General features: G+C 42.4%; 1 protein-coding gene across 2 annotated transcripts in view; it reads right to left on the bottom strand.

Annotated features, from left to right (window-relative positions):
* The window catches only part of LOC128402847 (carotenoid-cleaving dioxygenase, mitochondrial-like), a 73,300-nt gene that overhangs the window by 22,161 nt on the left and 38,308 nt on the right, over positions 1-12,831 (bottom strand). The window contains exon 1 of one of the 2 annotated variants that reach the window (XM_053367250.1): positions 2,092-2,294. The exons of the other annotated variant lie outside the window; for it this stretch is intronic. Coding sequence (XP_053223225.1) covers positions 2,092-2,176 — 85 coding nt within the window. The 5' untranslated portion in view covers positions 2,177-2,294. Of the gene's footprint in view, positions 1-2,091; positions 2,295-12,831 lie in introns of those variants that run through there. 2 annotated transcript variants of the gene reach the window in all.

The following is a 12,831-nucleotide window of genomic DNA, read 5'->3' as shown; positions in this document are numbered from 1 at the left end:
CAAAGAAGCAAACAACCATCTTTGAAAATGTAAAAGCCAAAAATTATTTAGTTTTGTCTCTGGCATTCATCAGAATTCTGGAACACACCTTTAGAAGGGAAAGCAGTAGCAAAATAAGTGTAGTAGTCCTTATATTAAGAAAACTAGATATTAATTTTAGATTATTCACTAGGTGAGAATGATATAAAAATTGAGAATGTTTTTATGACTACTGTTCGTGCGAAAGGCATTTCAGAGGAGAAAAGTTCAGGCAATGTCTGAAAATACCCAGCAATTATGACACGTTCAATTCACACAGGAAAACAGCCATGATGGATCAAGATGAAAGATGCTGTTTCATGTCTGTGTCATTTTTGCATAGGCAGTTTGTATTTTTTAAAAAAATAGATTTTATAAAATATTTTCTTGGTTTACAAAAGTACGTGTCTTGTCTTTTTTTCCAGGTTGCAAAGTCCTTTGTGCAAGTTTTGATGCTGTACGTGCTGCCGTTTAAGACTCTGGCATAATGATAAATGTAGCAGCAAAACAGCGATGAAGCCACAACATAAATGAAAGCATTATACATTTTGGCAGGGCACTGCTGTAGTGTGATAACCCAAGAGTTCCAGTTAGTTACTTTCTTCCTCTCTTCCTGACAAATAATGGTAATTCATAGCTACATCTTATGTGGGTCCACCAATAAGAGTAATGAAATTAATGTAAAACTGGCAAAAAGAAGTCCAGTCTCCTGGTTCCATTGCTGACTGATATAAAAGGTAGTATTGTGTGCGTGCGTTTTGTTAGTTCTTTATTTTGGGGGGTGGAGATGCAAAGAGTTGTATAAGATTTATTTATTCTTCTTGCTTACTGCCTGCTACTGAACTTGTTTTGTGTATTTGGCCCCACTGAAGACTACAAGGCCTAGCCTACTGCCTTGGGTTGAAAACATTGACTTTTATTCATTTATTTTAGTAAGCTAGGGAACTTAGAACTGTTTCAGAACTAGACTGACTGGAGGGAAGGGGAAGAAGATTATGTTATTTATGACTTCATACCATTAATGAGTACGTGCAAATTGTATAAAGCTGTAAGTTACTTTTGTTTCAAATATGTTATCTTTTGTAACTTGTTTTATTTTCTATAACTTTTGCAATATTTCATATCGTTTAGTAACACCACTCAGTGATTTGTTTCAGTTACAATCTTGAGCCTGTGGTTTTACTGGTTAAACTCTATTCTCTAATGTATCTGAGATTTGTCAGCTATGAAAGTTACTGCTTTCCCACAATTTGTTTCTATTTTGCTTTGGTGATCCAAAAAGTTGAAGCAAATAGGTTTGCATTTCCAGCAAAAGGGTAAAAAATAAAGAATAATAACTCTGATAAGAACTGCTTTTTAGATTACTGCTGTGATTAAATGTCTCCCATCTATGTAATATTGCACAACTCTTGCTCTTAAAACATATTACATTGCTGTCAAAATAGCATATTACACTATCGCTCAAGGCATTTATCGTTACAAAGCTTGCAACAATGAAACTAGCAGGTTCTACCTAACAATATCAAAGCTTGCACAGCAAATGAACTGAATTTGCTATACAAGGATAAGTCCATTATTGCTTTCCTGCTCCATGCTTATGAAAATTTGACAGCAGGCAACACCATGGCTTAAGGATAGCAATGCAACTTAACTAGGCTTTGAGAGTTCCGACCCCCTGATTCCAATGAGAAACACATTACACATTATTTTAGTTCATCACCCCCTAGGCTGACTGTTTTGATATTCTCTGATTTCTGCATTGTGGAGACTAGGTGAAAGCTTTGGTGTTACATGTTTTAAACAAGCATCTTCCTTCTTAAAAATAAAATAAAAAGCCATTCAAATTTCAGACTGCAACCTAATTGCAGAGATTGTTGTTGGCCGCCGATGACCTCCCAGCCCCCAAACTGCACAATCAGAAATAATCAGTACGTGCGCTTCTGAATAATAACTAGACTCTAATCTTGTGGGTTACAGGCGCAATCCCAAACAGGCCTCTGAATACAGTCCGTCCAATCTCAGATGCTGAAAAACAGCCTCTAGCAGAAAACTGGGAGGAAATGGAAATCTTACCTGGGATGTACTGGAGCAAAGACCAAAGAAAATCAGCCACATTCCTAGACAGGAGGCTGATGAAAGAGAACATGTGGGAAAGCATCTTTCGTGATTCTGAAGCATATACTGAGGAACCTGCATAAACCGTCTATGCGAAAGATGGTACAGTGCATCTGTTAATGATGGGAGTGTACAACTAGGCTGGCTGAACACATCATTTCAGAATAAAAGCCTGGCTCTGTCTCAGCCTTTTCTGACTGAACAAGGGCATTTAGGGATGAAGCTGAACAGAACAGACAGAAACAGCGATACCAGATTATTGCACCGTCATTCTGCAGCGTTCCATCTCTGCAGCTTTGAAAAGAAATTGATGGAATAGTATGCACTTTCCCAGTTAAGACTGGCTTTTCACATACACGAGCTTTGCTGTCTAACATGTTTAGGACCATTTACAAACATGCTCACAGAATCTATTGAAATGTTCTACCAGTTAATTGTTTCAAAACAAGAGGGCAAAGTGATTTGACCCAGCTTAGTAAGTAAGTGAATGAAAGGAAATTCTTACTGTGAATTTCTGTTCCCAGAGACTCCCTTACATCTGGGATGACTCTTCCCTCTCACTGGTAGCTAGGGTCACATAACAAAACAGGTCCTTGCTGGGAAGAAATAATCCCACATTTTCCAGTTAGGATGGTTGAGCAGGAAATAACCGCTCCCCTTTAGGCAGCACGTTGCAGGTGGTGAAGTTCATTTCCTGCTCCAATTGGTGTATCGTATCAGTTTATCTTCCAGGTGTACTGCTAGGCAAAAAAAACCTCAGGAACAAAACTTATTAGGTACTATCTTGTGACTTTACTTCATCCAGTGAAGTCCCATCCCCATACAGCCATGCATGACTCTCTCATTGTGGTAGCTGCTGTCCCTGGAGTCTCGGGGAATAGAAATTCACTGTAATAATTTTCTTCTGTTTCCCAGAGGCTCCTGAAGGACAGCCCTTCTTCCATCTGGGATGTACCAGAGCTATTCCTATTGGGTGGGCTTAGAGAAGCATCATGGCTATACCACCTTTTGTAGTACCTTCCTGCCAAAGGCTGTGTCGGCTGAAGCCCATTTGTCTAGCTCGTAGTGTATGGCAAATGTGTGCAAGGAGGCCCAGATGGTTGCCCAACAAGCATCCACCAGGGGAAAGTCCCCTTTAAAGGTGTGCTGTTAAACCTGCTGGAGAACCTGCTTTGAAGAACTGCTACAGACTTTGTGAAGGCCTTTGTTCTGTCTAAATAGAACCTCAGTGCTCTATGCATGCCCAAAGGGTGTCAGGCTTGGGGTTATGGCAGAAGGAGGGTAATGCTATTTCCTGAGACCTGCAGAAAAGGGAATTCACCTTGGGGATGAATGAAAGATTCACCTTGACTTGATGGAAGGTACAAAGATATGAGTCAGAAGACTATCTCTGCCTATCTCTGGCACCTGTTGAGCTAATGTGACAGCCACCAGAAAAAACTGCCTTCAGATGGAAGTCTATTGTTGCCATAGGTTCGAGGGGAGCGCTCATTAGGGCTGTCCAAAACCTGGGTTCCAGCTGGGGAATCAACACACCACTTGGGGGAATTATTCTAATTTACGCCCTTCAGCAAGGGGTGTGAAGACAAAGGAAAATCCTCTTTTGCAACCCAAGATGCTGCCTAGGGCAGCTGCCTGTCTCTTGAACATGCTAGTGCTTAGACCTTTATCTAAGCCCTCTTGCAGGAACTCAGATATGCTGAATATGTCTTTGGCCATAGGATGCCTCCCTTTCTTACTGCACCAGCCCAATAATACTCTCCAATACTCTAGAACCTTCCCAGATGTTGCCAGGTCCGAGAGCCAGATGCGCTCAGTCTCTAGCCAGTTAATCAGAACATTCCTAGGTCTGGGTGAAGGATTGGTTCCTGTCTGAGCAGATCCCTCCTAGCTGGGAGTCGCTATGATGGGAAGTTCAATGATGAGTAGGCGCTCTAGGAACCATGGTCTTCTTGCCCAGTGTGGAATGATTAGTATCACTTTGTCTTGTTTATTTTGTTTTTTAATTGATTAATTGATTTTGTATTGTTCTTGCCAGAAGGCTGAATTGGGAGGAGAGAGAGAGAGAGAGAGAATCCAGAAAGAAATTAAAAATAAGAAAACACATGCTGGCACGTTGAGAGCTTCAGGGCCAAACTGGGGATCGCGAGATGGCTCCTCCCCCAGCAAGGACCTTTTCTGTCACATGACCCTGTGAGAGAGGAAAGTCATCCCAGATTTTAGTGCTGTCCTTCAGGAGCCTCTTGGGGAATTTTTCTTTCTAATGCACCTGCCTCCTATTTTAAAAATACTCATAACACTTGGTTGCTGTCCCTTTCCAACCAACAGAAAGCAGACTCAAAGAAAACTGGAGCCGGTCTGGATTGTGAAGAATATTATTATCACCTATACCCGCATGCCTCCCTCCGTGATCCTTCTGCATGTGCTAAAGTTTTCAGTGCCACACACCTCTGCATTTATGTGAAGGCTGTGTAAAGAGATGAATAGTACTGAAGAACTCACATCAGAGTAGATCCAGCAGGAAAATCTAATTAGAAAAGAGCAATTTCTTCCTCCATCAGCAGCTCATTGTGAAGGGCAGGTCTGAAGAGGAATACAGCTGGTGAGGGGAGGCTGGCAGCCATTTGGAAACCTACCACAGCCACATCCAGCTTAAGGGTGAAAGATTCTCTAGTTTTGTCATAAGCCAACATGAAGGAATATTGGTAAACAGTCTATCTTAATAAGCATATTTACAATTTTATAGGTCACATGTGTCAGGAGAACAAAACATTAAATAACTGGCAAAAGTATGAAAGAGCCTTGTGTTCTCTAGTATTCTGTATTTTATCAATTATGGATATGATCCATATAATTTTTAGTAATGGTCAGAGTAGTCACAGCTACTCCTAGCCAGTAGAATCTATAGACGTCATCAGAGGTCATTTCAAGACACTGGGTTCTGAGGTCTTTGAGTCAAGTTGACCCTGTTAATAGTCTAAAATATTAGGAATGTTGCATGTTGAACAAAAGGATGGAAAAGATTAGAGGGAGAAGTAATTCCCAGCTAAGCTCTGTTGATCAGACATGGTAGCTTTAAACCCAATTAATTTTTAGTTTAAACCTCACCCAGAGTCTCTAATCCAACAGGAAAGCAGATTATGGAAAGAAAAGTGGAAGTACAATTCTCAGTACAATGAAAAACAGGTATTACATTTAGTCTAGGTCTAGGATATACCAACAATTGTTGACGGATAGAATCTTGTATCAGTTGCTTAATAACTTATCATTACACAATGAGTAAAATAATGTCCTTGATTTCTGAAGGCATGATTTTATTTAGGGACAGATAGGTGTGGCAAATTTGCACAAGCAAAATAAAATAATTTTTGGAATGTCCTATCTTCCTTTCTCTTTTATTTTAATTGACTGAGTCCCCCAACATTCCAAAATAATAAAATATGCAGCAAGAAAGATGAATCTGTAAAATCTATTTACCGTATTTTTCGCTCTATAAGACGCACCAGACCACAAGACGCACCTAGTTTTTGGAGGAGGAAAACAAGAAAAAAAATATTCTGAATTTCAGAAACCAGAACAGCAAGAGGGATTGCTGCGCAATGAAAGCTCACAGAAGAACCCCGACCAGACCTAAGAGGAGGCGTGTAGTGGTGATAGGGGATTCCCTACTGAGGGGAACAGAAGCAGTGATCTGTGGGCCTGACAAGATGTCTCGGGAAGTGTGCTGTCTCCCCGGGGCTAAGATCCAAGATGTAACTGAACGACTGCAAGGAATCATAAAACCCACTGACAAATACCCCTTCCTCTTGGTTCATGTGGGAACCAATGACACTGCAAGCAATAGCCTCCAGAAGATCAAAAGAGATTACGAGGCTCTGGGCAGGAACTTGAAGCAATTAAATGCACAAATTGTCATCTCATCTGTCCTCCCAGTTGAACGACGTGGCCCAGGGAGAGAGGGAAAAATAGTGGAAGTGAACAACTGGCTTCGCAAATGGTGTAAACAGGAACGGTTTGGATTCTTAGATCACGGACTGCAGTTTCTTGAAGATGGACTTCTGGCAAGCGATGGGCTGCACCTCACAACGGTTGGGAGGAATGTTTTTGCAAAAAATCTCAGAAACCTCATCAGGAGGGCTTTAAACTGACTAATGTGGGGGAGGGAGACAGTGCTCCTGAAGGTAGGAGTCTATCAATTGATGAAGATGATCATCCAAATGTCATAGACCGAATGGAGCAAACAGCACGCAGACCTAGTGGTGGGAGGAAAAAATCCTTAAATAAGAGACACGGGGGAATGATTAATGGACTTCAATGTCTGTACACTAATGCGCAAAGCATGGGAAATAAACAAGATGAGCTTGAGCTCTTGGTACAGCAAACTAAATATGACATAATAGGCATCACTGAAACCTGGTGGGATAAGTCCCACGATTGGAATGTAATAATGGAGGGATACAATCTATTTCAGAGAAACAGACCAGACAAGAAAGGAGGAGGAGTGGCGTTATATGTCAGGGATGTGTATACCTGTGAAGAGATCCAAAATTTAGAACCTCAAAGCCAAAGTGAGAGCATTTGGGTCAAAATTAAGGGAGAGAAGAATAACAGTGACCTCATTGTGGGAGTTTACTATAGATCCCCAAGCCAAACGGAGGACATAGATGATGCCTTCCTGGAACAGATGGCCAAGCATGCAAAAGGAAGGGAGATAGTAGTAATGGGGGACTTCAATTACCCGGATATTTGTTGGATGTTAAACTCAGCCAAGAGCATAAGGTCAAACAGATTCCTCACTGGCCTTGCAGACAACTTCATTGTCCAGAAAGTGGGAGAAGCAACAAGAGGAACAGCCATTTTAGATCTGGTCCTAACCAATGTTGATCACCTGGTTAGTGGGGTAGAAGTGGAAGGATCATTAGGCGCGAGTGATCATGCTCTTCTGAAGTTTACTATACAGCGGAAAGGAGCAGCCAAGCATACTAGGACTCAATTTCTTGACTTTAAGAAAGCCGACTTCATAAAACTTAGGGAAGTGCTGGGTGAGATCCCATGGACAGTAATACTAAAAGGAAAGGGAGTTCATGATGGCTGGGAGTTTGTTAAGAGGGAGATAGTAAAAGCACAACTTCAGGCAATACCAATGAGACGGAAACATGGAAGGTGCCTAAAGAAGCCAGGGTGGCTATCTAAAGAACTTTTAACTGAGTTAAGATTAAAAAAGGATGTGTACAAAAAATGGAAAAGGGGGGAAACCACCAAAGAGGAATTCAAACAAATAGCCAGCACGTGTAGACACAAAATCAGAAAAGCTAAAGCACAGAATGAACTCACGCTTGCTAGAGAGGTTAAAAGCAACAAAAAAGGCTTTTATGGGTATGTTCGTAGCAAAAGGAAGAACAAAGAAACAGTGGGGTCACTCAGAGGAGAAGATGGTGAAATGCAAACAGGGGACACAGAAAGGGCTGAACTCCTCAATGCCTTCTTTGCCTCAGTCTTCTCCGATAAAGAAAACAATGCCCGACCTGAAGAATTTGGAGCAAATGATTCAGCAGAGGAAACACAGCCCAGAATAACTAAGGAGATAGTACAAGAATACTTGGCTAGTCTAGATGTATTCAAGTCTCCAGGGCCAGATGAACTGCATCCAAGAGTATTAAAAAAACTGGCAGATGTGATTTCAGAACCACTGGCAGTCATCTTTGAGAATTCCTGGAGAACAGGCGAAGTCCCGGCACACTAGAGGAGGGCAAATGTTGTCCCTATTTTCAAAAAGGGGGAAAGAGAGGACCCAAATAATTACCGCCCAGTCAGTCTGACATCAATACCAGGGAAGATTCTGGAGCAGATCATTAAGCAAACAGTCTGTGAGTACCTAGAAAGGAATGCTGTGATCACCAATAGTCAGCATGGATTTCTGAAAAATAAGTCATGTCAGACTAACCTGATCTCGTTTTTTGACAGAATTACAAGCCTGGTAGATGAAGGGAACGCAGTGGATGTAGCCTACCTTGATTTCAGCAAGGCATTTGACAAGGTGCTCCATGATATTCTTGTAAAGAAGCTGGTAAAATGCGATCTTGACTATGCTACCACTCAGTGGATTTGTAACTGGCTGACTGACCGAACCCAAAGGGTGCTCATCAATGGTTCCTCTTCATCCTGGAGAAGAGTGACTAGTGGGGTGCCACAGGGTTCTGTCTTGGGCCCGGTCTTATTCAACATCTTTATCAACGACTTGGATGATGGACTCAAGGGCATCCTGATCAAATTTGCAGATGACACCAAACTGGGAGGGGTGGCTAACACCCCAGAGGACAGGATCACACTTCAAAACGACCTTGACAGATTAGAGAACTGGGCCAAAACAAACAAGATGAATTTTAACAGGGAGAAATGTAAAGTATTGCACTTGGGCAAAAAAAATGAGAGGCACAAATACAAGATGGGTGACACCTGGCTTGAGAGCAGTACATGTGAAAAGGATCTAGGAGTCTTGGTGGACCACAAACTTGACATGAGCCAACAGTGTGACGCGGCAGCTAAAAAAGCCAATGCAATTCTGGGCTGTATCAACAGGAGTATAGCATCTAGATCAAGGGAAGTAATAGTGCCACTGTATTCTGCTCTGGTCAGACCTCACCTGGAGTACTGTGTCCAGTTCTGGGCACCACAGTTCAAGAAGGACACTGACAAACTGGAACGTGTCCAGAGGAGGGCAACCAAAATGGTCAAAAGCCTGGAAACGATGCCTTATGAGGAACGGCTAAGGGAGCTGGGCATGTTTAGCCTGGAGAAGAGGAGGTTAAGGGTGATATGATAGCCATGTTCAAATATATAAAAGGATGTCACATAGAGGAGGGAGAAAGGTTGTTTTCTGCTGCTCCAGTGAAGCGGACACGGAGCAATGGATCCAAACTACAAGAAAGAAGATTCCATAATAATAATAATAATAATTTATTATTTATACCCCGCCCATCTGGCTGGGCCTCCCCAGCCACTCTGGGCGGCTTCCATAAAAACCAAAAATACAGTAAAATATCACACGTTAAAAACTTCCCTGAACAGGGCTGCCTTAAGATGTCTTCTGAATGTCAGGTAGTTGTTTATCGCTTTGACATCTGCTGGAAGGGCATTCCACAGGGCGGGCGCCACTACCGAGAAGGCCCTCTGCCTGGTTCCCTGTAGCTTTGCTTCTCGCAATGAGGGAACCGCCAGAAGGCCCTCAGCGCTGGACCTCAGCGTCCGGGCAGAATGATGGGGGTGGAGACGCTCCTTCGGGTATACTGGAAGAACTTCCTGACAGTAAGAGCTGTTCGACAGTGGAATTTGCTGCCAAGGAATGTGGTGGAGTCTCCTTCTTTGGAGGTCTTTAAGCAGAGGCTTGACAACCATATGTCAGGAGTGCTCTGATGGTGTTTCCTGCTCGGCAGGGGGTTGGACTCGATGGCCCTTGTGGTCTCTTCCAACTCTATGATTCTAAGTTCTGGCTTCTGGGATAGCTGCGCAGCCTGCATTCGCTCCATAAGAGGCACACACATTTCCCCTTACTTTTTAGGAGGGAAAAAGTGAGTCTTATAGAGCAAAAAATACGGTAGTTAAAACAGGTGTTTAGTCTGAAATATGGTTTTACCAAAATACACTGAGTGCACAATCCAACCAAAGTTAAGCACTGTTAAATACTAAAGTTTTTATGTGACAATTAAGCATGTGTTTGGCTCTCTTCTGTATAACACAATAATGAGATTTAAGAAGACTTAGCATGGTCTAGATTTTGTTAGTGTAAGCATTATGCATGCAGTTTATGCATGAAGAGGAAAGGGACAAGACAGGGTTAATTTCGGTGGGTGGGTAGGTGGGCTTGTCCTTCACCTGCAGCTGGTCCAGTGTGATCAGCAAACTCATGAGAGTGAATCAGAGGCAGATGACTTAACAGATAAATGCCCTTGTGTTTGTAGCAAGCTAGCCTTTGATTGAAACCTTATCTCTGCGGGCTCTCTGCAAGAAGAGAGTGTTCTGGGGCCACAGTCCGCTGGCATGTTGAATGGGCACACTGCACTCGCTTTCAACAGATTACAGTATGCCCACAAAAATAAAGTATCAGTCAGAGATAGCCACTTTCTGCCAAACCACAAAATGTTCCTAATTTGTTTATCCCTGTTCTTCATTGCAAAGTCTGTTTTAGTTCAAGCATTCCGAATTCTCTGCATTCCGTCTTTCTGATACATCAAGTTATTACTATCAGAAAGAGAGCCCAATCCACACCCAAACTTGTTTTAGAAAGAAAAGGTTATGGGCATGGGCCTTGTAATAGACTCCAATCCCACATAATCATATTAAAAACAAAATCCTATATTCTATTTCATTAATACTGCTAAAGTTACACTGCTTTGAAAAGTGTTGGGATATTTCTTGAATGATAAATACAAGTATATGCAAGTATTACAACAGATAAGAGGGTGTTTTGTTCTACAATAGAAATTGCATGGAGGGGCGCGGTGGCAGCGGGAGGCCCCATTAGCTAAAGTGGTGCTTCAGGTTAAGAACGGACCTGCAGAACAGATTAAGTACTTAACCTGAGGTACCACTGTACTTAAAATAAAGTTCTATTCATGCTGACACATTAAATGATTTATAAAACTACAAGTGAGGAACTCAAACTATATCCTTGTTCTTCCTGTATGTGGGAATTATTCTGTCCGTAGTGTTTCTTCCTCTCCTTGTAAAATGTTATGTCTATCTTTTCCCGGTTGTTGCTGTTATCCATCATGCCTTGGACGGAGCTGACATCCCATTGTTTTTCCAGAAATTTCTACCTCACTCTGTCCCATGCTTCATTGTTTTGCAACTTTAACAACAGCTGCAAAACTCACTCTGTCCCAATAAATAAACTGTTGTTATAATTTTTCCTCTCAGCCTGGGAAGAAGAGCAGTCAATTCCTTGGCAGTTCACAGACTCCTTTCATCCTTCCTTCCAAATGAGGATATATGCGCAATTTTACTTCCAATTAAATTAAATTCCAAGTCCTCTTAGTGTTATTCAGTTCACTTTGTAAATAAGAAAAGATAGGGAAGAGTCAGCTTTAAGTTTCCATCGTAAACCTTTTGCAAAATAAAGCTTCCCCCCCCCTTTTCATGTTTTTACACACACAGTTCCGTTTAATGTTATATTCCATATTTATAATCCAATTTCTTCCATCCTCGCCTGTACAAATATAATTTGAACTAACGTTCAGAGGAGGGTTGCCAAATCATAAATGTAAAGAAGAAAACTTTACAGTAAATAAGGAAACTGTAGGCTCCCCCCACCCCGTCTTTTGCAGTGAATGAAGTCCTTCTTTCAAGTTCAAACCTTAAACTCCTTGCAGTTGGTTTGTTCCGCAGTTGGTGATCTCATCTCTTCTAGCACACACCTGTACTTTAGTTAAAATAAAACTCCAATTAGCAGGAGAACCTCTGCTTTTTAATGGCAACATTGGAGGGTTTTTGGCAGAAGTGCTTTTGCACTCAGCGCCTCCCGCCTTCCATGCTGGAGTGAGAGCCAGAATAATTACCCTCCAATCATCCTTGTTTTTCCTCCACCAACGACATCCCCCAGGGGATGCCTCCATTAAGGCAGAGTGGAACCAGAAGCCAAGCATTGTCCATATTTTCATGTGTAACCAACAACAGTAATTGCAAAATGCTGGCTATACTCTAGCATTGGCAAGTTTGTTTTTAGAAGTTTTGTTTCTCACACACCCCAGGCAATCGTAAGCAAACGCATCATTTACATTATGTTGATCTCATCACAAACTGCTGGAAGAGTTTACGACCATAAAACAGTATAGGGATATTGTGAAAGAAATAATAAGATAAGCTATAAATCTTATTAAGCTCGGTAAGGCTCTCTCCCTATTAAATGTGCTTAGCATTGCAGGCATACGGAACAATTGTCTACATATATCACTTCAGTACTATGCCACACTAAGTGCAATGGGACTTAAAGGTAAAGGTAAAGGTACCCCTGCCCGTACGGGCCAGTCTTGACAGACTCTAGGGTTGTGCGCCCATCTCACTCAAGAGGCCGGGGGCCAGCGCTGTCCGGAGACACTTCCGGGTCACGTGGCCAGCGTGACAAAGCTGCATCTGGCAAGCCAGCGCAGCACACGGAAACACCGTTTACCTTCCCGCTAGTAAGCGGTCCCTATTTATCTACTTGCACCCGGGAGTGCTTTCGAACTGCTAGGTTGGCAGGCGCTGGGACCGAACAACGGGAGCGCACCCCGCCGCGGGGATTCGAACCGCCGACCTTTCGATCGGCAAGCCCTAGGCGCTGAGGCTTTTACCCACAGCGCCACCCGCGTCCCAGAGCAATGGGACTTACTCCCAGTTAAATGAGTATGGAATTGTAGCCTGTCTCACATTTAGAGCAAGACACTGAGGGGTTGTTGTTGTTGTTGTTTGCCAGCTTTACCAGCACCATTACCACACACAGCAAACCCTGACAAAGGGGTGAGGAAGGAATACAAGGACTAGATGCCTTTTATTTTAAAGGAAACCATTTCTTTTCATTAAGCTGTTCCTCGTTCCTCAGCGCTTAACAGATTTATAACAGAGCAGCAGCAGCAACAGAAATTGAGCTCCAACTCCCCACATAATAAAGGACCCTCTTTTAAAGCACCACCACCAAATATTGCTTGGACAAATTAATCCCTC

The sequence above is a fragment of the Podarcis raffonei genome, chromosome 15 (genome assembly GCF_027172205.1).
Source record: "Podarcis raffonei isolate rPodRaf1 chromosome 15, rPodRaf1.pri, whole genome shotgun sequence".
NCBI classification, from domain to species: Eukaryota; Metazoa; Chordata; class Lepidosauria; order Squamata; family Lacertidae; genus Podarcis; species Podarcis raffonei.
Note: the sequence above shows the minus strand (reverse complement) of the source record. Positions and strands in the feature narration are given on the sequence as shown.